Source organism: Notolabrus celidotus, chromosome 18, assembly GCF_009762535.1.
Source record: "Notolabrus celidotus isolate fNotCel1 chromosome 18, fNotCel1.pri, whole genome shotgun sequence".
NCBI lineage: Eukaryota > Metazoa > Chordata > Actinopteri > Labriformes > Labridae > Notolabrus > Notolabrus celidotus.
Genome location: NC_048289.1, coordinates 16,665,052 through 16,687,479, shown reverse-complemented (window position 1 = coordinate 16,687,479; position 22,428 = coordinate 16,665,052). Strand labels below are relative to the sequence as shown.

Genomic DNA, 22,428 nt, shown 5'->3' with positions numbered 1-22,428 from the left:
CAAAACAGCGCTCAAGAACAGATGGGTGACGTCACGGATACTACGTCCATTATTTAAACAGTCTACAGCTGGGATTGAAATTTCTGCAGAAGAAAAAGACACGGGCCAGATAACTGAAACAAGTGAACACAAAGTAAAGCAGTCTCTCATTAAGAAACACGGTGGAGAGTTCAGGTACTGCAAGTTAAACTGCTGCTTACTTGAGCTAAGCTTAATTTCCTTTCTCAATTCAAATCATCAGAAAGTTTGCTGCTGCAGGTTCAACATGGGACTCATGTTGCCTGAGACAAACTTTGTTGTGGGCAAACTGAAGCAAATGAATAGTTCAAAGATCAGAACAACCAAATCTGACTCAAATGTCAAATGACTGTGTCCACTTCAAATATTAAACTCAACACTTCAAATATTTATCCAAGAGCCTGCAGCATTACCTTCACAGTATGATTGTTTTGGCAGTACAGTCAGTAAGGGTGTTAAAGGCTAAATATGTGTGAAATTAAAGATTTGTGAAAGATTAGTAATGATATGGTGTAAATGCACAGAGGTACATGGATTAAGGTGTAAAGCTGATCCATTTCAGATAAATCCACCCTGCACTAAAGGGTTTAATATACATTTTTCAACTTAAATATACGATCCTCATAGTCTCTACACTCTGAAGCACTTTGAGGACTCGTGGTATTTCATTTTGGCTTCTCCTCTGATCACTTCTCCACTTTTATGTTCCGCTCAAATTTCCTGCTGGCTGAGTTCAGTGTGTCAGTGAACAACAATGAACAATGAACACTCTAATTTCCCCTGAGAGAGCTCTGTGTGCCCAAATGACGGGACAGTCTGTGTTTTGAGGCTTACGTGAAAGCATGAATAATTCCAGCAGCAAATCACACTTGTCATCTATGCTGTTGGAAAAAACACAGGAGGTGATATGTGCAATGCAAGGCCAGCGTAAGTTTATTAGTTACGCCACCACGACAGGGGGTCCTTCATTGTGAAACACAAAGTTTTAATGAATGTTTCTTTTACTGCAGAACTCCATCCACTGCTCTCAAACTTGATATCGCCCAAAGGGGATAGGAGCAACTGCCAGCTACATTTTTCGACTCTGTTTGCAATCTGAGCTCCACTGGCTTCAGTCCGGATCTCCAGAACAGTACCTGCTGCCTGTCAATCAGCATTTAAAAATGACTGGCAGGTCCCATCCCAACTGAACTCAAAGTGCTCTGACCAAAGTCAAACTTTAGATTTGGGGGAGTATCTTCTCTGTTTTCAAATATTCTTACTCAACACTCTACTCTCTCCTCTATGCCACCATAATGAGGTTGAATAACTGTGTGTCCTTCTTGCAGCTGATTCTGAGTCTAAAGCCACCAAACTACTGACATAGAACTGACATGATCAATGGGTTCATTTAAAATTAGTCAGGCAAAAAAAAATGTGATCAGTTCCACAACAATTATCACATACAGTACAATTTTCACATGTGTGGATAAGGAGGAAAAAGTAAAGCAGATTGAAGTTAAAGCTTTAGCTTCTATAGAAAACTTGATCATGTTTTATTTTCAAGCAAACTGGATTCTGAAAGCTTTGGGGAGATATTAAGCCAAATGGAAGTAAAATATATATCTAACAGAATTAATCTAATGCCAGTTACTTATTTCATCTTGACTCATATAAAAAATGAGCACCTGTGGCGTTTTTGGCATGAACATTCTAATGAGGCCAGGCAACATTCACAGAAGAAAATCTGATGATACAAAAGTTCAAAATATTATATTTAACTATTCTTGGACAACAAATAAAGTATGTGCAAGTGAGAGGGGGGGTCACAGCAATTGTGATGATTTAATTCCAGCTGACTAACTTTCTGATTTGCCTTTGTGTTTTCTGATTTGCTGTTTTGTTTTCTGATTTGTTTTCTGATTTGCTGTTTTGTTCTCTGATTTGTTTTCTGATTTGCAGTTTTGTTTTCTGATTTGTTTTCTGATTTGCTGTTTTGTTTTCTGATTTGCAGTTTTGTTTTCTGATTTGTTTTCTGATTTGCTGTTTTGTTTTCTGTTTTGTTTTCTGATTTGTTTTCTGATTTGCTGTTTTGTTTTCTGATTTGCCAATGTGTTTTCTGATTTGTTTTCTGATTTGCCGTTGTGTTTTCTGATTTGCCATTCAATCAATTAATCAATCTTTATTTTTATAGCACCAAATCACAATAAACGTTATCTCAAGACGCTTTTACAAACATAGGTCTAGACCACTCTATGTCACTCTATGTCACCATTGTGTTTTCTGATTTGCTGTTGTTTTTTCTGATTTGTTTTCTGATTTGCCGTTGTGTTTTCTGATTTGTTTTCTGTTTGCCGTTGTGTTTTCTGATTTGTTTTCTGATTTGCCGTTGTGTTTTCTGATTTGCCTTTGTGTTTTCTGAATTGCCGTTGTGTTTTCTGATTTGCCGTTGTGTTTTCTGAATTGCCGTTGTGTTTTCTGAATTGCCTTGGTGTTTTCTGAATTGCCGTTGTGTTTTCTGATTTGCCGTTGTGTTTTCTGAATTGCCGTTGTGTTTTCTGAATTGCCTTGGTGTTTTCTGAATTGCCGTTGTGTTTTCTGAATTGCCGTTGTGTTTTCTGATTTGCCGTTGTGTTTTCTGAATTGCCGTTGTGTTTTCTGAATTGCCATAGTGTTTTCTGAATTGCCGTTGTGATTTGCATTTCAGGGCCAACGCAGTGTTGCCAACTTAGTTTCCAGACCCCTCTAGCGACTCTTTTTCAAAAAGCGACTAGCGACAAATCTAGCGACTTTTTCTGGTGTTAAAAGGAGACTTTTGGAGACTGACGTGAAAGCATGTATCGTTCTAACTCATCTCAACAAGTAGTGGATGCTGCTGTGAGTCCCTCCTAGCTGCATTCAGAGCAGGAGGCCTTCATCCCTCAGCATCCACACTGCAAATGTATCACGCATGTACAAAGACACCGCTGGCTGATCCATTTAGATTTTCAATGTAGATTTTATACAATAACTATCTTGAAAATTATATTGTTGAAAAATGTAATATTTTACTTTAATTTGTTGTAGGCTCCTAAGTGTAGTTATTTAGGGTGTTTTTAACCTCATTGTGTCCCTCCCTTGACATTACTCGTCTCTCATACAGCATCAATTATAATTGAAATTATGCAAATTGGGCGATGACGTCATTTAGCGACTTATAGCAACTTTTAGGACAGCCAATCAGTGTTGCCAACTTAGCGGCTTTGTCGCTATTTTTAGCAAGTTTTCAGGTCCTCTAGCGACTCTTTTTTTTTTTAAAGCGACTTGCGACAAATCTAGCGACTTTCTCTGGTGTTATTGGAGAATTTTGGAGACTCTGAAATGAAAGCATGTATCATTCTAAATGAGCAGCGGTTGCTGCAGTGGCCACCTCCCCCGTCTCAAAGCACCCACAGACGGCTCAGTCCTAGTCGCGCAGCAGTCCCTCGTAGCTGCAGTCACAGCAGAGATGTTAACCCCTCCGCATCCACACTGCAAATGAATCGCACAGGTACGAAGACACCTCTGGCTGATCCATTTAGATTGTTAAAGAAGATTTTATACAATAACTTTCTTGAAAATTATATTGTTGAAAAATGTAATGTTTTATATTGATTTTTTTAGGCTCCTCAATGTAGTTATAAACATATTTAGGGTGTTTTTTTAACCTCTTTTTAATTTAAATTATGCAAATTGGGCAATGGCGTCATTTGAGCGACCTCTTGCGACTTTTAGGACAGCAAAGAGGTACTTTCCTCACAGGAATTGGCAACACTGGGCCACCATACTAATGCCATCTAAAATGAAACAAATAATGAATATCTCAAACATATTTAACAATATTGACAGCACCACCCAATGAGAGAGCGATACATCTCCTAACATTAAACACTTAAGATAGTAACGATGCCATTATCTGCACAACAGAGACACAAATCAAAACGGACCATGAACAGCGCTCAGCCAGTACATGAAAGTCCAAACACCGGGCCGCTCAGCACCGTGGACCACCGTCCAACAGCAGCATGGTAAACAGTAGAAGCCTGAGGTCACATCTCCCACAAACTTAGCAGCTTATCACGATACAAATGTCTCAGTGCTTAATACTTTAGAATAAAATATTGACTCACCGACATGTGATTTGCTTGTCCTGTTTAACCAGCCTTTCTGGACGATGTTTTAGTTCCTTAAATTCATATGTAGTCCAGACAGTTTCCTCTTCGAAAAATAACAGGTAACAGGGCTTTATTGCAAAGTTTCCTCTTGAACCACTTCAGGTTAAATTATCTTTTTTAATAGGCCTATTTTCCGTCTCAAGATATCAGGCGCTTTCCTTCCCACGGTTTACTTCAAGTTTTTGCTCAAAGGATGAAGCGCAATATCGAACAGTGTTGAAAGAGATCCACAGGATTCACCATTAATTACTGTAATGTGGATAAACTTAATGTCCGTCACCTGTTCACTATCACACAGTGCAGCCTGGCACGACCTGTCCGGTGCCCGCCATTGTGCCAGTCAAATCAACCAATGGGATTGCCTGGGGACCATAGGGACCTGGCCGTCAGCACGCACGCGTACGCACTCGTGGCTGGTCGTCCAGTCCACAACGCTGCAGGTGTTATGGAAGCATATATGTACCAAAATTAAAATGGAAAAGTAAATTTGAAAATGAAATTGCATTAACAGAAATGCTTTTTAATTTTCTAAATATGTGCTGTTTTTTTTACTCATAAATACAATTAATATTCAGTAGTCCTGTTTGCATTTTTATTTTCACCTTCAACAATGCTAATTATGTTACACAATTAAAATGAAAAAGAAAATTACATTTGCTTTTTAATTTTCAAAAAATGCCCCTCCTAGATTGATAACCAACCTGTTATCAGTCCTTCATCGATGCGCTGTGTCAGTGTCTGGACCTGAAAGGGGATGACCAGCCATCAACATCCCCTTCACCAAACAGCTCTGCAATCTCCTTCACTTTAAAGCCATGTAACAAATATTTTTCAATGATTTCGAAGGGGATGTTATTGGCTGGTCGTCCCCTGACTGATAACACGTTGGTTAGGGCATCCTGGTTAATATCTGTGTCCGTGACAGCTGAATATTCGTCCAGAGTCTCCATGATGCACTCGACTTGGTCACGGAGCCTAACTCAGAAACATTTCTCTGCTGCACCTGGTCAGCCAGGTGAGACTGGAGACTGACTGTGCCTCGCTGCCAAAGAACGCCATGCTCGCCGAAGGTTCAGTGAGCTGAGGAAAGGACCATACAGAGCGCCACAACAGCCAGAAAATTAAAATGCAAATAGGATTATTGAATATTAATTTTATTTATGAGTCAAATAATGCGCACATATTTAGAAAATTAAAAAGCATTTCTGTTAATGCAATTTCATTTTCAAATTTACTTTTCCATTTTAATTTTGCTACATATATGATTCCATAAGATGCAGGGTCAGATCTGTTGTGCTCCACCGAGCAACACACAAGCAGCATTAGGCACTAAGGCAAATTATACTACACTATGTAGATTTTTCTAGATAAGAAATAGCATTCAGCATGTAAAAAATTCCAAACTTTTAATGAAGTAAACAAAGATGAGTTTGCTTTTTATCATAAGTTCAACAGCATTCTTGTGTCTGAAGTAGAAAGCATGTCTCCTGCATAATAAGTTAGATGATCTTTTAAAAGAACAATGATTGTCAGTAAAAAAAATTAAGGTTGTTCTTACCTGTGGCAATGACAGGAACTTTAACACAGCTTTGCATAACAAATCCCTTCGTTTTTTTATAATCATGAAGTTTTAATTGGAAAAATAATCAAGACTAGATGGAAATAGTGGTCGCTCTTAACTGAATTCACAGTGCACAAAAAATAAATGAAGTTTAAAAGTAAAAAAATGGTTTTGATTTATAACCTCAAGCACTTTTACAGTACAAGGAGTCCGTTTACTGTCACATAGGGAGGAAAATTAACTACCTAATGTAAATGACTTGGATAAAGGCCAGCAGCCTGTCAGTAATGCCAAGTAACCTCACTTTATGTCACATTAGGTGGTCCCTTTTTTACTTAAGAAGAATCTACTTACAGTACACTCAGCAGAGGAGCTCTGTGTGACTGTGTAGTTCACCTAGAGCTGAAACGGTTAAATCTGATCCACGGCTTAATGTGATTTTCCTTTTCCATCTTAAATAATGACTGAAATCCACACTCTCATTGTTAACTCCAAAGGATTCATTCAATCTCTTTCTGCCATCCTGCTGCATCTGCCAGACAGTCCACCAGTCACTGCCAGTAATCTGTGCCAGTACTGGCTCAGCATGCAAGATCCATTCATGTACAGTCTATGTATGTGTGTGTAGATGTCCTGTGCCTGCTTAAACCCTCCTTATGCACACGTATGCATATCCTTTTGTTTGTAGTGTGAATGCATACTATCTAAACCAGTTATCCTGAGCTCCCCAATCCTTTTATTCTTGTGTGTGTGACAACAAAGTTTGGCTTGAATATTCCACTATGCCTTTTTAACCTTTTCCATTTTTATGTAGGGGATGCCAATGGGAAATCTACTTTAATTAACTATAAAGAATCTCCATGATTAAAGGCGATGGCAATGATGGATACTCATTCAGCCAGCCTGTTTGTGAGCGACTCCACTGTTTTCTTCCAGAGTGAAACATCTCAACAAATGGCTCGACTTACAGACTTGTCTGCAAATGAATGAGGTTTATAAAAAAGTCCAATTTGATTTATTCAATGCAAGAGTTTAGAGCAGTTAAAGTATTCCATTTAAAAATGTATGGTGCATAGATATGGAACAACAGACACATCCTATGTTCGAGGAAACCATTCATTAGCTTGAGATGATAAACTCAACTCTTCAGGATGCTAATTAGCTAAACACTACTCTTAGGGGATATGGCATAGGAAGGTTTTCTTGTCATTTAATACAGATAAATACTCTTTTCTTCAAATGCAGAGCAAAGCAAGCTGGTGAGGCCTTCACGGATTCTTGAGGGGTCTGGATAAACAGATTATAAGATTTTAAATAGAAAAGTGCTCCCGTCGAGGTCGTCATATCGCGCCCCCATGTATGGAGGCTATTACACGGGCAGCCGAGGTTTGATTCCAACCCGTTGCCCTTTATTGTATGCCATGCCCCACACTGTCTCCCAGTTTCCTGCTCTTTCAACCATCCTATCTCTGCAAATAAAGCCCCCCCCCCCATCAAAGAAGGAAACAAGAAACAAATAGTTGCTCCTAAACAGATACTGTTAGTTATCTATGACTAAATAAACTTCAGTCAGAAACACTCTAGTCAAAGATGTAACCATTTATTGCCAAATGGAATTACAGTTATGCTAGGCGCTATGAGCTGTGCTTTAGCACTCCCCAGGTTAGCCAAGCAGCCTGCTTCGGCTTTGGTCTTTGAGGTCTACAGGACAGCAGCTTCTTGTAGTCCCTAAGACCAGGCTGAAAACCTGGGGTGGCCGTGCCTTCTCAGCAGTGGCCCCCAAACTGTGGAACGAGCTAACCCCCCATGTTAGACTGTAAGGTATTTTTACTCCTTGGCTTTTAATCCAGCATGAGAGTTGTGTGGTCTCTGTCTCCGTCTGTTCTTTTATTGGATTTTTTATTTTGTTCTTACAGGATTTTTATTCTTTTTATTTTTTTCAAGTGTTTTATTTATTTTATTTTATATTATTCTATTTTATTTTCTTACAGCGTTTTATGTTCTGTGTGTTTTAACTTATTTTACCTCACTGTGCAGCACTTTGCTAAACTTGATTGTTTTTAAAAAATGTGCTATCTAAATAAAGTGAATCGGATTGGATTACAAGGAGTGCATTGCAAAATCTCCACATGGGTAAACAGACATTTAGACTTAACAGGAGGAGGCTGGGGTGGAGGAGGCAAAGTTTAACCAACAGCAGCAGACTGTGGGCAGCAAAGGTGTAGCAGGGATTAGCGAGAGGGAAGACGTGTTTAAATAGACCGCCTTATCGTTAGAATGAGCTGTGATTGGTTGTGTGGTTAGGAAACAATGATTCAAACTGCAGCATGACAGCTGACAGCAGCTGAGGCGTATGACTTCTGTATCCTGCATGAACTAACGCAAAGCTTCATTTCTAGAAATAGTGTCGACATCAGGAATAAGGTATAACCTCTACTTGCCAAAGAGATCATATGTGACGCCAACATTGTGGTCCTTCCTCCCCTATGTTGCTGCCATTTTCACAAAACGTATCACCTGTGAGGAGTGATGACATGAATACAAACCTGACTCATGTCATAGAAAAGGAATGTGACTCCTTACATACAATATTCAAGCCATTTTTCGCCAGTTCCATGAAAAGATAAAAAGCCCCCACCCCTAAGCATGCAAGCATGTACTGATCATTTGATATGGGCTCCACATTCGCCCCTAACACAGCCCCCCCACATGTGAAAGGCCACCCCTGCTATTATCCTATAAGTTTAACAGAGCCAATGTCTCTTGCTGCATCATTCTTCATTCGCTGTCTGTCTTCATGTGTTGCTCCAAATCCTTTACCAATGTCAAAAATAGACCTGTTCACCACTGTTCCCCCCTGCTTTTTTCCCTTTTTCTTCCCCCGTTCTCTTGTCTCTCTCTCCCTCTTTCCCTCTCTCTTTCGCACTGTTTTTCTTCGGTGTCAGAGAGACATTTGTGTGCTCTGAATGTGGAGTAGAAAAGATGTTTGGATGTTTTGAAGCAGAACTGTCTGTCTCACCGTCTGAATGCGGACTGAGACCTATTGATTTCTGGTTTACTAAGGGATCAGAGGCTAATCTGTATGACGCGCACACCAAAACACACAAAGACACATGCAGTGCCAAATGTTTTCCTACCATTACAGTAAATATGTTTTTGGGCATCCAGGGATAATAAAGATCAACTTTCATGGGATATTACAAGTCTTTCATTAGAGAAGAAACACACCCACCCACTCACACATTCACACACACACACACACACACACACACTCATGGCTGAGTTCAGATAAGGCCAAACCGTTTGGAGCAACCAAGCAAACTGAGTACAGTGTGAAGGACATAGACTTATTCTTAGAGGTGACTTCTCCTTTCTGTAATTTCACACACATTTAGAAAATGCATGAATTAATAATAAATGAATGTTTTCATTGAGTCCTTGTTACAAAATTATGTTTTTAAGAGTTTTCATGTTTCCCTAATTTAAAAAAAAATTAGGTTTTAAATGAAGGATGTCTTAAGTCTTACTACACTCTCACATAAATATGTAAAGACAAGCATGTAGCTCTGTATTAACACACATAAAACCATCATGAGCAGGTGCACTGTCTCTTCTTTTTCCAAGTAGTGGTTTTAGAGGCTCCTTGGCCGAGTCCCAATAAAACTACTGCCCCTCTTTTATTATCTCCCTCCACTCTCCTCTGCCCACTACTCCTTCTATTTCACTTAATTTGCCTATTCTGCCAGCTGTCATGTTGATATAGTTTGGAAGTCATTTGAAAGAATGGAATAATCTAAAACTAAATCAAACCAAGATATGCATCGTGAACAGACTTATATTTCTGACCCCAAAGTTTTTCCAAGGCTGAGGTGTTCAAAAGAAATCAAATCGTGTAATGGTTATTAGAAAACTAAATTTTTATTCAGAGAGATAAAATAAATGAAATAAATTCAGTTTTGTTTTCCTTTTGGATAAAAACTCCAGTATGCATTTTTGAGTAGTGCTTGGATCCAAAAAGTCAGGGTCTTCCAAATCCCAGGAGAAGTGTGGTTTTAGCCTGGAGTTCAGAAATAACGTGGGGAAAAAAATGTAATTGGTGAAATGATGTAACATTTGCAGTGACTGTCACAATGGGTTAGAAACAATGAAGGAGGACCAACATATAGTATTTCAAGTATTTAATAAACAAAAGGGCAAATTGTGTCCATGGACACACAGAGAAAGTTACACCAAAAATAACCAGGGATAATCCACAGAAAGCACTGGAGGGAAGACACAGGGAAAGATGCAATGATCCAACAAAGAAGGTAGGACACAGAGACTATTTACACAAGGTAATCAGACACAGGTGAGACAACTAGACACAGGTGCAACCAATGAAGTGCAATCAGTGTTGAGGGAAACACACAAGGGCAGGTGGTAAATTGAACCAGACACATGTACATTACTCAATCTGGACAACTGGACTTCAGCCAAGAAACTGTTGGAATACCTTCATAGCACAGGACTGTACAAAAAAATTTAGACATGAGTTAAGGCCTTGGAAAATTGACCAGAAGAGAGCAGCGCTATACTGTTGATTTGTCTAGTCTGCCTAAACCAAAAGAAGAAGAAGAAGAAGAAGAAGAAGAAGAAGAAGAAGAAGAAGAAGAAGAAGAAGAAAACAAGATACAATGGCTGTTTTCGAAACCGCCTACTATACTAGCAGTACGTACTGATTTGGACAAAATTCAATATGTAGCACGTAGAAAGTGAACAAGAGCATACTGCAGTCTACAACAGCAGTCATACTAGATACTAAATTCAAGCGCAGTATGTAGTAGGCAGTACCTACTACACCTCCTGTCAACTACATTCGTAGGTAGTATGTAGCAGGCCGTTTGGCTGTTTTCGAAACCGCCTACTATACTAGCAGTATGTACTGATTTGGGCAAAATTCAGTATGTAGTAAGTATGTCTGCTTCTTCTTTTCTCCGTATATGACGGGGGCACTCAGCTTTTAGGTGCTGTGAAAATGATTAAATTCCATATAAACCACTTCTTAACTTTTTGAATCATAAGTGGATGCCACAGAAGCAGTTTCACTAACAGCTCAGCCATTGTTTACTTCTGCTTTCGGAAACAGGAAATCCAGCAGAAAGGAAACACTGCTGACCAAATTAAGGAACATGAGTGAAAACAAACAAATAAGGAACATGAGACATGAAACGGAGGGGGAAAACCAAGCACAAACCAAACCAGTAATGACAAAGGGAATACTAAAGCAAAAACCAACACCAGCCAAAAGCAAGTCATAGCAGTGACAAAGTAAATAATGTAGCATTGGGCTATCTGGAATGGGATCTATCGGCATAAACACTCCAACAAACACCTTTAAATATTTAACAAATAGCTTTATAGCAATCATGCAGTAAAAATTGGTATTTTAACCTCCTTACTGCATATTGGTGCTCTTCACGAGTATACAAGTGTTTTTTTGATAAAATATATTAAAATAAAAAGTTTTATCAGGATGAAAACAGTTTTAATCTAAAAATTTTAGGCAAAAGTTGAGTTGATTAGCAAACCCTGAAAAGAAACAGGAGCAGGACTTCCAAGTTCTAATTCAGATTCAACTTCAATACACAGATGTGCACAGAAAACTGCGATCATGTTTGGTTCATAAACTGAAATTGAAAATGTATTATATCAAATAATTTCTGAATTAATTTTTATCCAATTATCGTAACATTTTGTAAGAAAATAATTCATGTGGATGATCTGATTCCTGAAGGTAAAGCACAGAAAATATTAATAACAGGAAACAAGAGGCACAGTGTGTGTGAACATTGCATCTTCTACTAAGATGTTTTGTGATGAAATTCTGCTGAAATAGTGTCCCAAATGGAGCCAAACTGCATCATGAACCAGATATCTGTCCCTGAGGCTGCTGCTGCCAAAAGAGCCTAGATCGTTTCCCTTAAAGCTTTAACTTTTCCTCCAAAACTGGTACAGCAGCATTCAAAGTTAAGCCACCAGCTGCTTTAAATGGATTGCTAAATTATTCTCGTGGTATTGGTGTCAGACAAATGTATTTATAAAGTCCTTATAAAGTTATTTACGGAGAACAAAGAGTTACAGATGCAGGTAAGACGAAGAGATAGGGACAAGAAATAGAACAAAACACACATAAAATGCATTGGCAGGATGTTGTTGACAGTTTTAGCTGCGTAGAGATATCGTACGGTGCAAGTGTCTATTACTGTTTTCTGTCCAGCTCTATCTCTTGTAAGACACAAATAACCAGTGCAGGAAAGTAAGATGAGCACACTGCCAATAAAACTGAGTAAATATTGAACATGGTTTCATATATGTACTATATCTACTTCTTGCACCCATTTTGGAAGGTATCCCGACCAGCTGGAGGTTCACCTAAAGCTCAAAATGAGTTTGGCTGCCGCCGTAATGGAAGTGATGGCTGAATTTTGGAAGCCATTGTGGACAAAATCCAAAAAGAACATTTGTTTTCTGCTTGGTATATTATTGAGTATAAAGAGTTTATATAACTGCATGAGTGAACACTGAGTGAACAGATTTTGTAAGTATAGATGACAGATGTTTCACAATGAAAATATCAGAGGGAGTTTGTATCATAGAATGTTGTTTGAATATTGTTTTGATGCCCTGAAACGGAATACAACAATTTGACTCACATAAATGAAAAGTCTGTAAAGATCAACCTTAATTACTTAAAGCTCCTGTGAGGAACTTTCGAATTGCATTGATTTTGGCACCTCCTGTGGACAATGCAGTACCTCATATTGCCATAGGGTGCGGTAAGCACTGTTGCCTCATAATCAGGAGGTTGTAAGTTTGAATTTGGTGGCTGGCTAAGATCATGTGTGGAAAATTTGTGTTGTCCATTTTTTGGTGGGGGTTTGATAAGCCACAAGTTAACTAAGGTCTTTTACTAGGTGTCAGAATGAGCAACATGCCAGAAAGAGCTGCCTGACAGAATGAGTGTCTTTAAATCAGGGGTGTCAAACATGTGGCCAAAACCGGCCCGCCAGAGGTTCCAATCCGGCCCGTGGAACGCCTTTGCAAAGTGAAGAAATTACAGAGAAGACAATAACTGCCATTTTTCAATAAAAGTAACTCCTATTTCAGATTTGTTGTCTGGTGGTCGTTTAAAATCAGAGTGCTGATAGAGTGCACCTGAACGGCACTTTTTTTTCCAGGACTTTTTTTTCTCAAAGTAAGAAAATAGATGACTTGCTGTTTGCATAATCGGTTAAGATTCATAAAGACTTTTTAGAGCACTATAAGATGATCCACTAACTACTAACACTAGCACTACCCCTGCATACAACACTGTCCAGCAAGCAAACTGTTCCTGCTGGAGCTGAGGGGTCCAAAATAGTCAACCTTGCCTTCTTCATTAGGTCATTTTTGAGCTAAAACAAAGGGAAACATTTGGAGTTTTCATTATTTATAGGTTATTATGTTGTGATTTTACTGGTCCGGCCCACTTCGGATCAACTTGGGCTGTATGTGGCCCCTGAACTAAAATGAGTTTGATGCCCCTGCCTTAAATGAAAGCTTAAATGGAAGAGAATGTCAAAATTGGCCAGGCTGGCCAATAAAGCTTGTGCCCCACTAGCTGAGCTAAACACCCCCTGCTTTTGGGAGAGTTTAAAGATAAAGGCTTTAGCAAGTGAGCTAATCAGGTACCTAATTTTTGTATTTGTGTTTTAGAAATAAAATTAATACAGTTGTATGCCACTACAACATGTGTGCTGCAAGATAATAGAACACCAATGAATTAGAAATGTAGAATTGGGCTGTATTTAATATACACTCTACATTATACTGGGGAGACAAAGATAAGCCCGCAAGAGACATAAAACTTTTGTCAAAGTTCTGAACTCTACAAAGGCCTACATGCAAACTCTGCAATTAGACAGCTTCAACCAATTACACCAGCACCAGGATCAAGTAGCTCTAAGCTTTAATCTGCTACAATGCCCTCTATTCAGTAGCTGTCTAACATATGGAAGCTGTGAGAAGTTGTATTTAATTGTAAGAAATGCTCTGAGTTATCTATCGACTGGGTGGGGAAATGGGTTGGGTTACTGAGGCGGTGACTTTCCTCCCCTTGCTGCTGGCTGAGATAAGAGCTGAAAAACCACAAACGTGTCAGAAAAACAACCAAATTCACCCTTTAGCTTCAAGGACACGCACTTGTTCACAATGACTGACTCAAGCTCTGTGTAAGTATAGAAAAAAAAATCTGTTTTCTGATTATTGAAGTTGGTAAAAAAATGATTCAGTAAAATTGGTCAATGCAAAACAAGATAATAAAATGCATTTTAGAAATCAGGGACAAACAGAAGATGGGGATGGTGGTAGTAAAAGGAGCAAAAAGAAGCAGAAGACGGGAGAGAACTGGCGACAAGAAGGACCCAGGGACCCTTTTGCGATGGTTTGTGTGCTTAAAACAAAATAAGCATTCATAACTTGTCTCTAGTGTTCATATCATGAATAAAACTGCTTTATGCACTTATTAAAATGATTCACAATATATGGTGCAGACTCATGCTACTGTATGATGGTCAAACCTCAATTTTCCTGGAAAAGATTTTATTGCAACTTGTCCTTGCCTGTCCTTTCCTAAAGCTGGACGCTCTTCCAGAGAAGAAGCAGCAGGAGATCCAGAGAGCTCTCCACCTCTTCTCACTGGGCCCCAGTCTGCCAAAAACCCTGCAGCAGGCCAAAAATCACACATACCACTTCTGGGACACGCAGCCCGTCCCCAGACTGGGTAAGAAGTAATTTTCTGCTTATTTTTGTTACAGCAATCTGCCAGAAAACGCTAGAGATATCAAAGCTGTGGCTCAAACTTATCTGTGCAAAAGTTTCACACTTAGTGATTATTCTCTCTCTGCAGGAAAACTAGAGGAAAATATTTTCAAGTCTTACATATTTCAGTCAATTATAAGACACAAACTGTTATATGAAAGAACACAGTCAGCCAAAAGACACTAAGCATTGTTGAACAGCACTGGGGACCATAGGAAGTTATAAAGTGCTCCAAACCATAAAATTCGTTAGCCACAAACAACATGGAAAAAATATAATTTGTCATTCTTACACTTTAGTTGAAGCATTCAATCAACAATCAATAAATAACTTGTTTATTGGTGAGCTGTGTGAGCTAGCTGTCGTCTTTTAACTGAGCCAGCTAACTTTTTTAAGCTAGGCAGCAAGCTAACAGTAAGCTAACTGACAGCTTACTGTAGAGTTTCCTGATATTATGCAGAAAAATTTAAAAACTGCCATTTTTACGCTTCTTTAATGGCAAAAAAACGACAAATGATATGTAAGTAACCGAGTATAAGATTTTGTTTTAGTTATCTCCAGACAGCTAGCCATGCTGTCCCATTTTCTTCACTCTTTTTGCTAGGCTACAGTAAGCTAACAAGCCGCTGACAGAATAGGGCTGTTTTGAAAACCACCTACTATACGAGCAGTTGGTAATGATTTGGCCAAAATTCAGTATGTAGTAAGTAATATGTGAACAAGAGCGAAATCTGCAGTATGCCAAAACTCCCCGGATGTTTACTGATTCGGGAAAAGTTCACAGTATGCATCAGACCAGTCTCCCTCTCATATTGTTTCCCGCAATGCACAGCGCTCGTTCCGCTTTTTCTTTTCTCTTTTTTTTTTGAACGGGGGAACTCAGTTTTTAGGTGCTGTGAAAATTATTAAATTCCATATAAACCACTTCTTAACTTTTTAAATCATAAGTGAATGCTAAAGAAGCAGTTTCTTTATCAGCTTGGCCGTTGTTTACTTCCGCTTTCCGAAACTAGAAATTCAGTGACGTCTGGCTGAGCATACTGCATAACGGGCGGCTGTGGCTCAGTGGGTAGAGTCGGTCATCTATCAGTCGGAAGGTTGGCGGTTCGATCCCAGCTCCAGCGGTCACATGCCGAAGTGTCCTTGAGCAAGACACTGAACCCCAAATTGCTCCCTCTGTTGTTCAGAGGTGTGTGAATGTGTACGAATGAGATTAGCTAACACTGATGGTCCGTCACTAAATAGCAGTCTCTACCATAAGTTAGTGAATGGGTGAATGTGACGAGTAGTGTGTAAAAGCGCTTTGAGTTGTCAGACAGATTAGAAAAGCGCTATATAAGTACAAGTCCATTTACCATTTACCATAACAGATTGAACAGAACAGTCATACTACATACTATATTCAAACACAGTATGTAGTAGGTAGTACATACTGCCTACTACATTAGTAGGTAATATGTCGCAGGCCGTTTCGAAAACAGCCTTTAGGGACAGAATAAAAGTGATATCAATCTTCTCATTTAATGCTTTTCCACAAAGCAAATAAGCACATGTACCGAAAAATATGTTTGTTTGTTTTTTTTTATCTTTGTGTCTTCAGGTGAAAGTAATGTGACTCATGGCCCAATAGTAGTGGGTGAAACCAGTGTCCGAAAGGAACCATTCTCACTACCTCAGGGTTTCTTCTGGGACACCCTAGACCTCAGCAGTCCTACTGTGGTAAGTACTGACTGTAATTTTCATGCACACCTGCAGCAGTAAATCGTTGAAAAGAAAATAACTGTGGCACATTTTGTAGTGGAAGTTGAAGTCAAAAATTCTTAGGGTTACATTCAGAAAAAACTAAACATGGAAAATGCATTGCTCTTCCACCTATCATTTCAGATGACAGAGCTTTGCACTCTACTCAATGGAAACTACATGGAGGAGGATGACAACACAATCAGATATGACTTCTCTCCAGACTATCTCAAATGGTAAGCAACTATTAGCAGCATAAAATCACTCTTTCTTTGTAGTTTTAGATGAACAAATATAAGTTCTAACATTTCATCCTCAATTTTAAGTCAACACTGAGTGCCTGTAGTCTGATTTAACCAGGTGTTCAATATTTTGGAAAATACACTTGTTTACTTCTGACAGACTGTTGAGCTTGTAAAAAGGTGGCTAGTTTAATTCGCCAAAAGATGATAAACAATATTTGTTAGCCCCGTGTCGGACTGGTGATCTGTCCAGGCACTACCCATCCTCTCGCCCAATGACAGCTGGGATAGGCTCCAGCTGCCCCACGACTCCTTACATGATAAGTGGTAAAAGATAATGGATGGATGGATGATAAACAATAGGAAACAATAAGCCTTGAGGTGCTATTGATTGTTTATTTTATCTGTTGGCAAAAAACATGTGAAAAGTCTTCAGACAACCAGCTGAGACTCTACTTTGCCTGTCTAAGGAGCTGTCCAGCACCCACTGAACTGGATTGATGTCAAAATGTTGTTTCTACACTTCAGTTTTTGTATTAAAAAAGCATACAGTAATACATTATATTACTTATTATATTGGATACTAGTAGGCAGATTTTTTTTGTGTATGGCACAGTGCTTCTTGTGCACAGTTTTTGTGTAAGTCTGAGGCCATATTATTTATGGCAGATGTAAGAGTGGATTCTGAAGCATCTTAATTCATGAACATTATCAAGTTTTTTTTATTATTAAAAAGTGCTCCTTTATTGTTCATACACTTTACATCTGACCATCAAATAACAAAGTACAGCTAAAACATAATTATTGTAGCCATTGCATATATTTTCTATCTGAGTTTTCAACCCTGACCCCCCATTGGAACCAGTACATCTACACATTCATCAACATGACCGTTATCAGAAGTTCTACAGGTCTCTGGCTCTGAGGTCAATGAAAACTTTTGTAGCTATTCATTCAATATAGTCACCCAATGTTCAATTATTTTCTAAGAAATTGTCCTTCGTCAGAGTTTATTAAACTATCCCTATTCATTTATTCACAGAGTCACATTGCAATCCATGTCCTTCTTTCCCTCTTAAGGGCTTTACAACCTCCTAACTGGCTGGTCCAGTGGAACTGTGGTGTGCGAGTAAACTCCAATAACAAGCTGGTAGGCTTCATTGCTGCTGTTCCTGCAGAAGTCCGCATTTATGAGATGTGAGTAGTTCATAATTATATGCAAAGATATGAGTTCATGTGAAATCTTATGGGTAATATTAGCATTCAGAGTGCTTTCTGGTGAAACTAAAGCAATTTCCCTGCTAATGCCTCAGTGCAAATGCTTCATATGTGCTCTGCAGGGAGAAGCGGATAGTACAGGTCAAACTGCTGTGTGTTCATAAGAAACTGCGCCTCAAGCGGATGACTCCAGTTCTGATCCGAGAGCTCACCAGACGGGTCAACCAGCAGGAAATCTACCAGGCAGTCTACACAGCTGGCATAGTGCTGCCTACACCTTTAAGCTCCTGCAGGTAGAAAAAGGATTGACACTTAAAAAAGAAACTAACTTTGAAAGATCTAAAAACACTTCTTTTTACTACTATAGATAAAGAGTAGGGTTTGATATTTTCTCATGACTGGTGTGAACAACAAATGACACTTGGAAAATGACATGCAGCATATTTATTATCAGCTGTCTGCCAGAAAATGAAACTCGCTCAGAACAGCTAAATCTTAAAGTGCATCTTAAAGATCTTTTGGCAATTTGAAGTAGATAGAGAGACAAACAAAATCTTTGCTAGCAGTATGTCTGTGTTTACCTTCACCTGAATGTTGTATTTCCTTTTGATTTGCACTTATTTTTGATGTTTCATCTCCTGCACCTTTCAATCTTTTTGGTGTTTTGTTCAGCCATGGTAACACTTTTCAGTTCAGTCAGGAGAGAAAAGTTAAAAATGCTCATATCAGCTCTTTCTGCTGAACCCACTTCCTGGTGATGGACACCGCTTGTGATTGGGAATGTGACCGGCCACTCAGTCTCCGATACCAAAGAACTGTTTCAAATACAAGGGCTTTGAACAATAGGTCATTGGATTGGTCAGTTATGTGACTTAGCAGAGGTTTGATCAGCTGGTAAACTTCAAAAGCATAGTTGATTGTTGCTTATTTATTCATGAATTATTATCATTATTTTTTTTAAAATTTATTTTCAATAACAGAAAACATCACCACATACCACACCAGTTGCAAAATAAAATACAAGCAGCCCTCGCTGCATACACACAAACAAACAAAATAATAATAATAATACAATTAAATTAAGAAAAATAAAATAAAATTGTCACACTCAATAGCCTTACAGATAAGTATAGTATACTGTTGCCTGAGAAGGTCCATTAAGGGTGCCCACACCTCTTCAAACTCTTCCCTAATTCTCTATTCCTAATTACATAGGTTAACTTTTCTAGTGTAACACACATTGCCATCTCTCTAATCCAAGATTGTGCAGAGGATACTTCTGTCTCTCTCCAAGATAAAGCAACCATCTTCCTGGCCTGCAGGAGGCCAAAGTTGATCAGAGTCTTACACTTACACTTAGAGTTAACAGAAAAGCAATCTGGGTAAAAAAGAGCGTTCAGAGTCTGAAATGAAGAATTATATAAAACATGAAGAGTCTTTAGCTGCTTATGGATCTAACTCTTGTATTTATATCGAACAAGTGCTCTTTCCCCTGAAAAAAGCTGCTGATGAGTATCCTAAATTAGGCATCTCCGGAACTTCTATCCTCAAGCAACATACACATTTAATTTCCCTTCTCCAAAAACAGATTCTGGCACCGTCCCCTGAATCCACGAAAGTTGACTGATGTGGACTTCCCAGGTCTGAGGCAGAACATGAACCTGCAAAGAGCTCTCAAATTCAACCGTCTGCCTGAGGTTAGTTTGTGCTGCCACCTAGAGGTGAAAAGGAGTAGTGCCATTACAGTCTAGCATTAGTCTGATATCACAGAATAGACAGAAATGTTGTAAAGGTAAAAACTGTTTATAAAATATTTAGAGAAACTATTTTATCCTCTATCCTGCTGTCTCTACTTTCATCTTTCTCCAAGGTGACAAAGACCCCTGGCCTGCGCCCGATGACTAAAAAAGATGTTGCTGGAGTACGCTCTCTTCTCCAGTCACACCTCTGCAAGTTTCACCTCAGCCCCGTCTTTTCTGAGCAGGAAGTGGAGCACTGGCTGCTGCCGAGGGAGAATGTGATTGACACCTATGTGGTTGAGGTCTGACCTTACAACTTTTCTACCCCAGTTTCTTTAACTTTAGAGATATTTCAAAGCTTTCCTGAAACTAACCGCTTCTCTGCGTGCAGAGAGGTGACGGCACACTGACGGACGTGGTGAGTTTCCACAGCACTACCTACAAGGTCTTAAATCACCCGGTCCACTCTGGGTTGAAAGTAGCCATTCTCTTTTACATCGCCTCGACTTCTACAGATGCGGTCGATCTCATGGAGGACACACTGGTGCTGGCTAAATCTGTGAGTGTGTCACTGGAAAAAATAAAGAGTATCTAACCATAGAACATCACCTCAAAACTTCTTATCAATTTTGGGTTAACCTACAAAAAGTTAAATTTAATTAGAACTAAATATCTCAGTTTTTTTATATTTTTTTAAATATATAATACTTTGTTGTCCACTTGTTTTTTTTAAAGTTATACTTTTAGGCTTTTACACCTTTATTGATAGAGGAGAGGACAGTGGGTATAGTAGGAAACTGTGGGAGGGGCAGGTGGGAAAGGGGCCGCAGGCTGGAATTGAACCTTGGCAACCCGCTATATGGGCGCGCAGCTTAACCATTAGGCTAAATCCATGCCCGTTCTACTCTACTAAGAGCTGAGTTCTTGCAGTGTACTTTCCCTCCAAACTTCACAAATGCACTACATGATAGAAACAGAGAAGGATTACAAGCATCAATACATTTTAAATCTGATTTGGTTTCAACAAATTTCATGCACTTTTTCATATTTGCAGACAGGTTTTGACATCTTCTCTGCTCTGGACGTGATGGATAACAAGAGTTTCCTCGAGAAGCTCAAGTTCAGCGTCCACGAGTCAAGCCTCCACTACTACCTGTACAACTGGAAGTGTCCTAACATAAGCCCAGACAAGGTACTGAAAACATAGTCTTCTGTATCATCTTTCTGCAAAGTGTTTTTGAGTATCCAGAAAAGTGCTATATAAGTCCCATCAATTATTATTTTTACCTTTATTATAATCCCTAACAATACACGCTGCTTTTGTACATATTCAAAGCCCAAAGTCCTTACAGCTATTTACCACTCATGGCAGCTGTTTGCTTTTTATGCTATAGGTAAAGTGAAGCTCTCACCTACATCTCCTTAAGCAATGTTTACATGTTTCAGGAAAGCTATACAATTTCATTGTATTTTTCAGTTGAAAACTTGGTTACATGAACTGGCTATTTAACATTTAGGCTAAAAGTGCCCCAAATCCGATTTTTTGGGGGTCAGGTGACAAGGTTCGATTTTTTGGAACACTCAAATCTGGCCCAAATCAGATAATTTCAAATTAGATTTAGACCACTTCCATATGTGGTCCTGAATCAGATACAGATCTGATTTTTTTCAATGCGACCTCAGTGTGAACGTCCAAGGCAGATTTGATGTGCATTTGATACTTTCACGTCACTTTATAGCGACACACGTCACAATTCTGCGCAGTGATAGCCTTGCAAAACTGGAGGATAGCAACGATGGAGCAAGTCAATGGAGGGACAGTGAGGTCTTGGACCTTATAAATATATGGGGTGACACTTTCTCCGCACCTGGTCATTCATTCTCCGGCTCCCACTGCACAAAAAAAATTGTAACAAAGGTGAAAATGCTGACTTCCTCCATGTTTACGTTTGTGAAACAGCTGCATGTGACATCATTGTCACTGTTCTTTTGCGCATGTGGGGCAGTTTGGAGCCGCAAACAGTTCACACTGGAATCGGATACAGGTCACATTATAGGTGGTAATGTGAACAGGCAAACAAAAAATCAGAATTGAGCATTAAGCCTTGTGCCTAAGTGTGAATGTAGCCTTAGATGCAACAAGGGGGCACATTCCCTTTTATTTTGTGTATGTGTCAAACATATTTCAGGAAAAATCTCCAAAACATATGTTTGAAAATGGTTTAGATCCAACTTTGATGATATCTAAGATGGATTAGTAAGATTAATAGGCTAATTCCCTTTTTAATCTTGTGTTATGATGTTGTATACTGCTTTTTAACACCACATGATACATTTGGTAGAAATGATCTCATACCACCTAAAACTTCACTCTTACATTAGCAGCAAACCCAAGTATTCTGTGTCATACCAGTTCATTCATATTGGTGGTTGCATATTTTACAGGTGGGATTGTTGTTACCAAACTGACTGTCCACTTAAACAGGAAAGAGTGATGAAGAAGAATGCACCAGAGAGATTGTCTGGGCATATGAATGAACACCATCATGGATTTCGGTTTTAAATGAAACGGTCAAACTGGAGGAAACACAAACACACTCATGAATCAATAAAAGAAATAAAGACAACATTCCATTTGTCAGTACATCCATCATCAACGTGTCTGCTATTCAGTGAGCCATGAACACATCGTTTCTGACATGATGGGCTATTGAGTAAACAAATTCAGGCAGTTCAAAATGTGTGTGTGTGTGTGTGACTTACCTCAGATGACACAACACTTTAGAGTGACCAATACACAAAACAGTCATTATCATTAATCATTTGCAGTCAGTCATCCAACACACACATGACGCACACACAATCCTATACATGTGACCATTAAATCTATTTTACTGTGC

General features: G+C 39.0%; 1 protein-coding gene and 1 long non-coding RNA gene across 5 annotated transcripts in view; one reads left to right on the top strand and one right to left on the bottom strand.

The window, feature by feature from the left end:
* Nucleotides 1-4,548, bottom strand: part of LOC117829705 — a 78,862-nt gene extending 74,314 nt beyond the window's left edge. For both annotated transcript variants that reach the window (XR_004634674.1, XR_004634673.1), the window contains exon 1: nt 4,146-4,548. This is a non-coding gene — a long non-coding RNA (uncharacterized LOC117829705). The remainder of the gene's footprint in view (nt 1-4,145) is intronic.
* An 8,978-nt stretch (nt 4,549-13,526) lies between these two features.
* LOC117830202 (glycylpeptide N-tetradecanoyltransferase 2-like) lies at nt 13,527-22,267 on the top strand. Of its 3 annotated transcripts, none has more exons than XM_034708222.1 (12): nt 13,527-14,000; nt 14,104-14,212; nt 14,407-14,551; nt 16,190-16,308; nt 16,474-16,565; nt 17,652-17,768; nt 17,912-18,082; nt 19,378-19,486; nt 19,660-19,830; nt 19,920-19,946; nt 20,044-20,087; nt 20,583-20,716. In XM_034708222.1, the coding sequence occupies exons 1-12, from the start codon at nt 13,981-13,983 to the stop codon at nt 20,614-20,616; spliced, it is 1,158 nt and encodes a 385-aa protein (XP_034564113.1). In that variant the 5' UTR covers nt 13,527-13,980; the 3' UTR covers nt 20,617-20,716. The 3 variants fall into 3 exon arrangements, with proteins under 3 accessions (XP_034564113.1, XP_034564112.1, XP_034564114.1); XM_034708221.1 differs by adding an exon at nt 21,974-22,267 and having other exon boundaries at nt 13,844-14,000; nt 19,920-20,087; nt 20,583-20,720; XM_034708223.1 differs by lacking the exons at nt 13,527-14,000; nt 14,104-14,212; nt 14,407-14,551 and adding exons at nt 14,979-15,109; nt 21,974-22,267 and having other exon boundaries at nt 19,920-20,087; nt 20,583-20,720.
* Nucleotides 22,268-22,428: the final 161 nt, after the last annotated feature.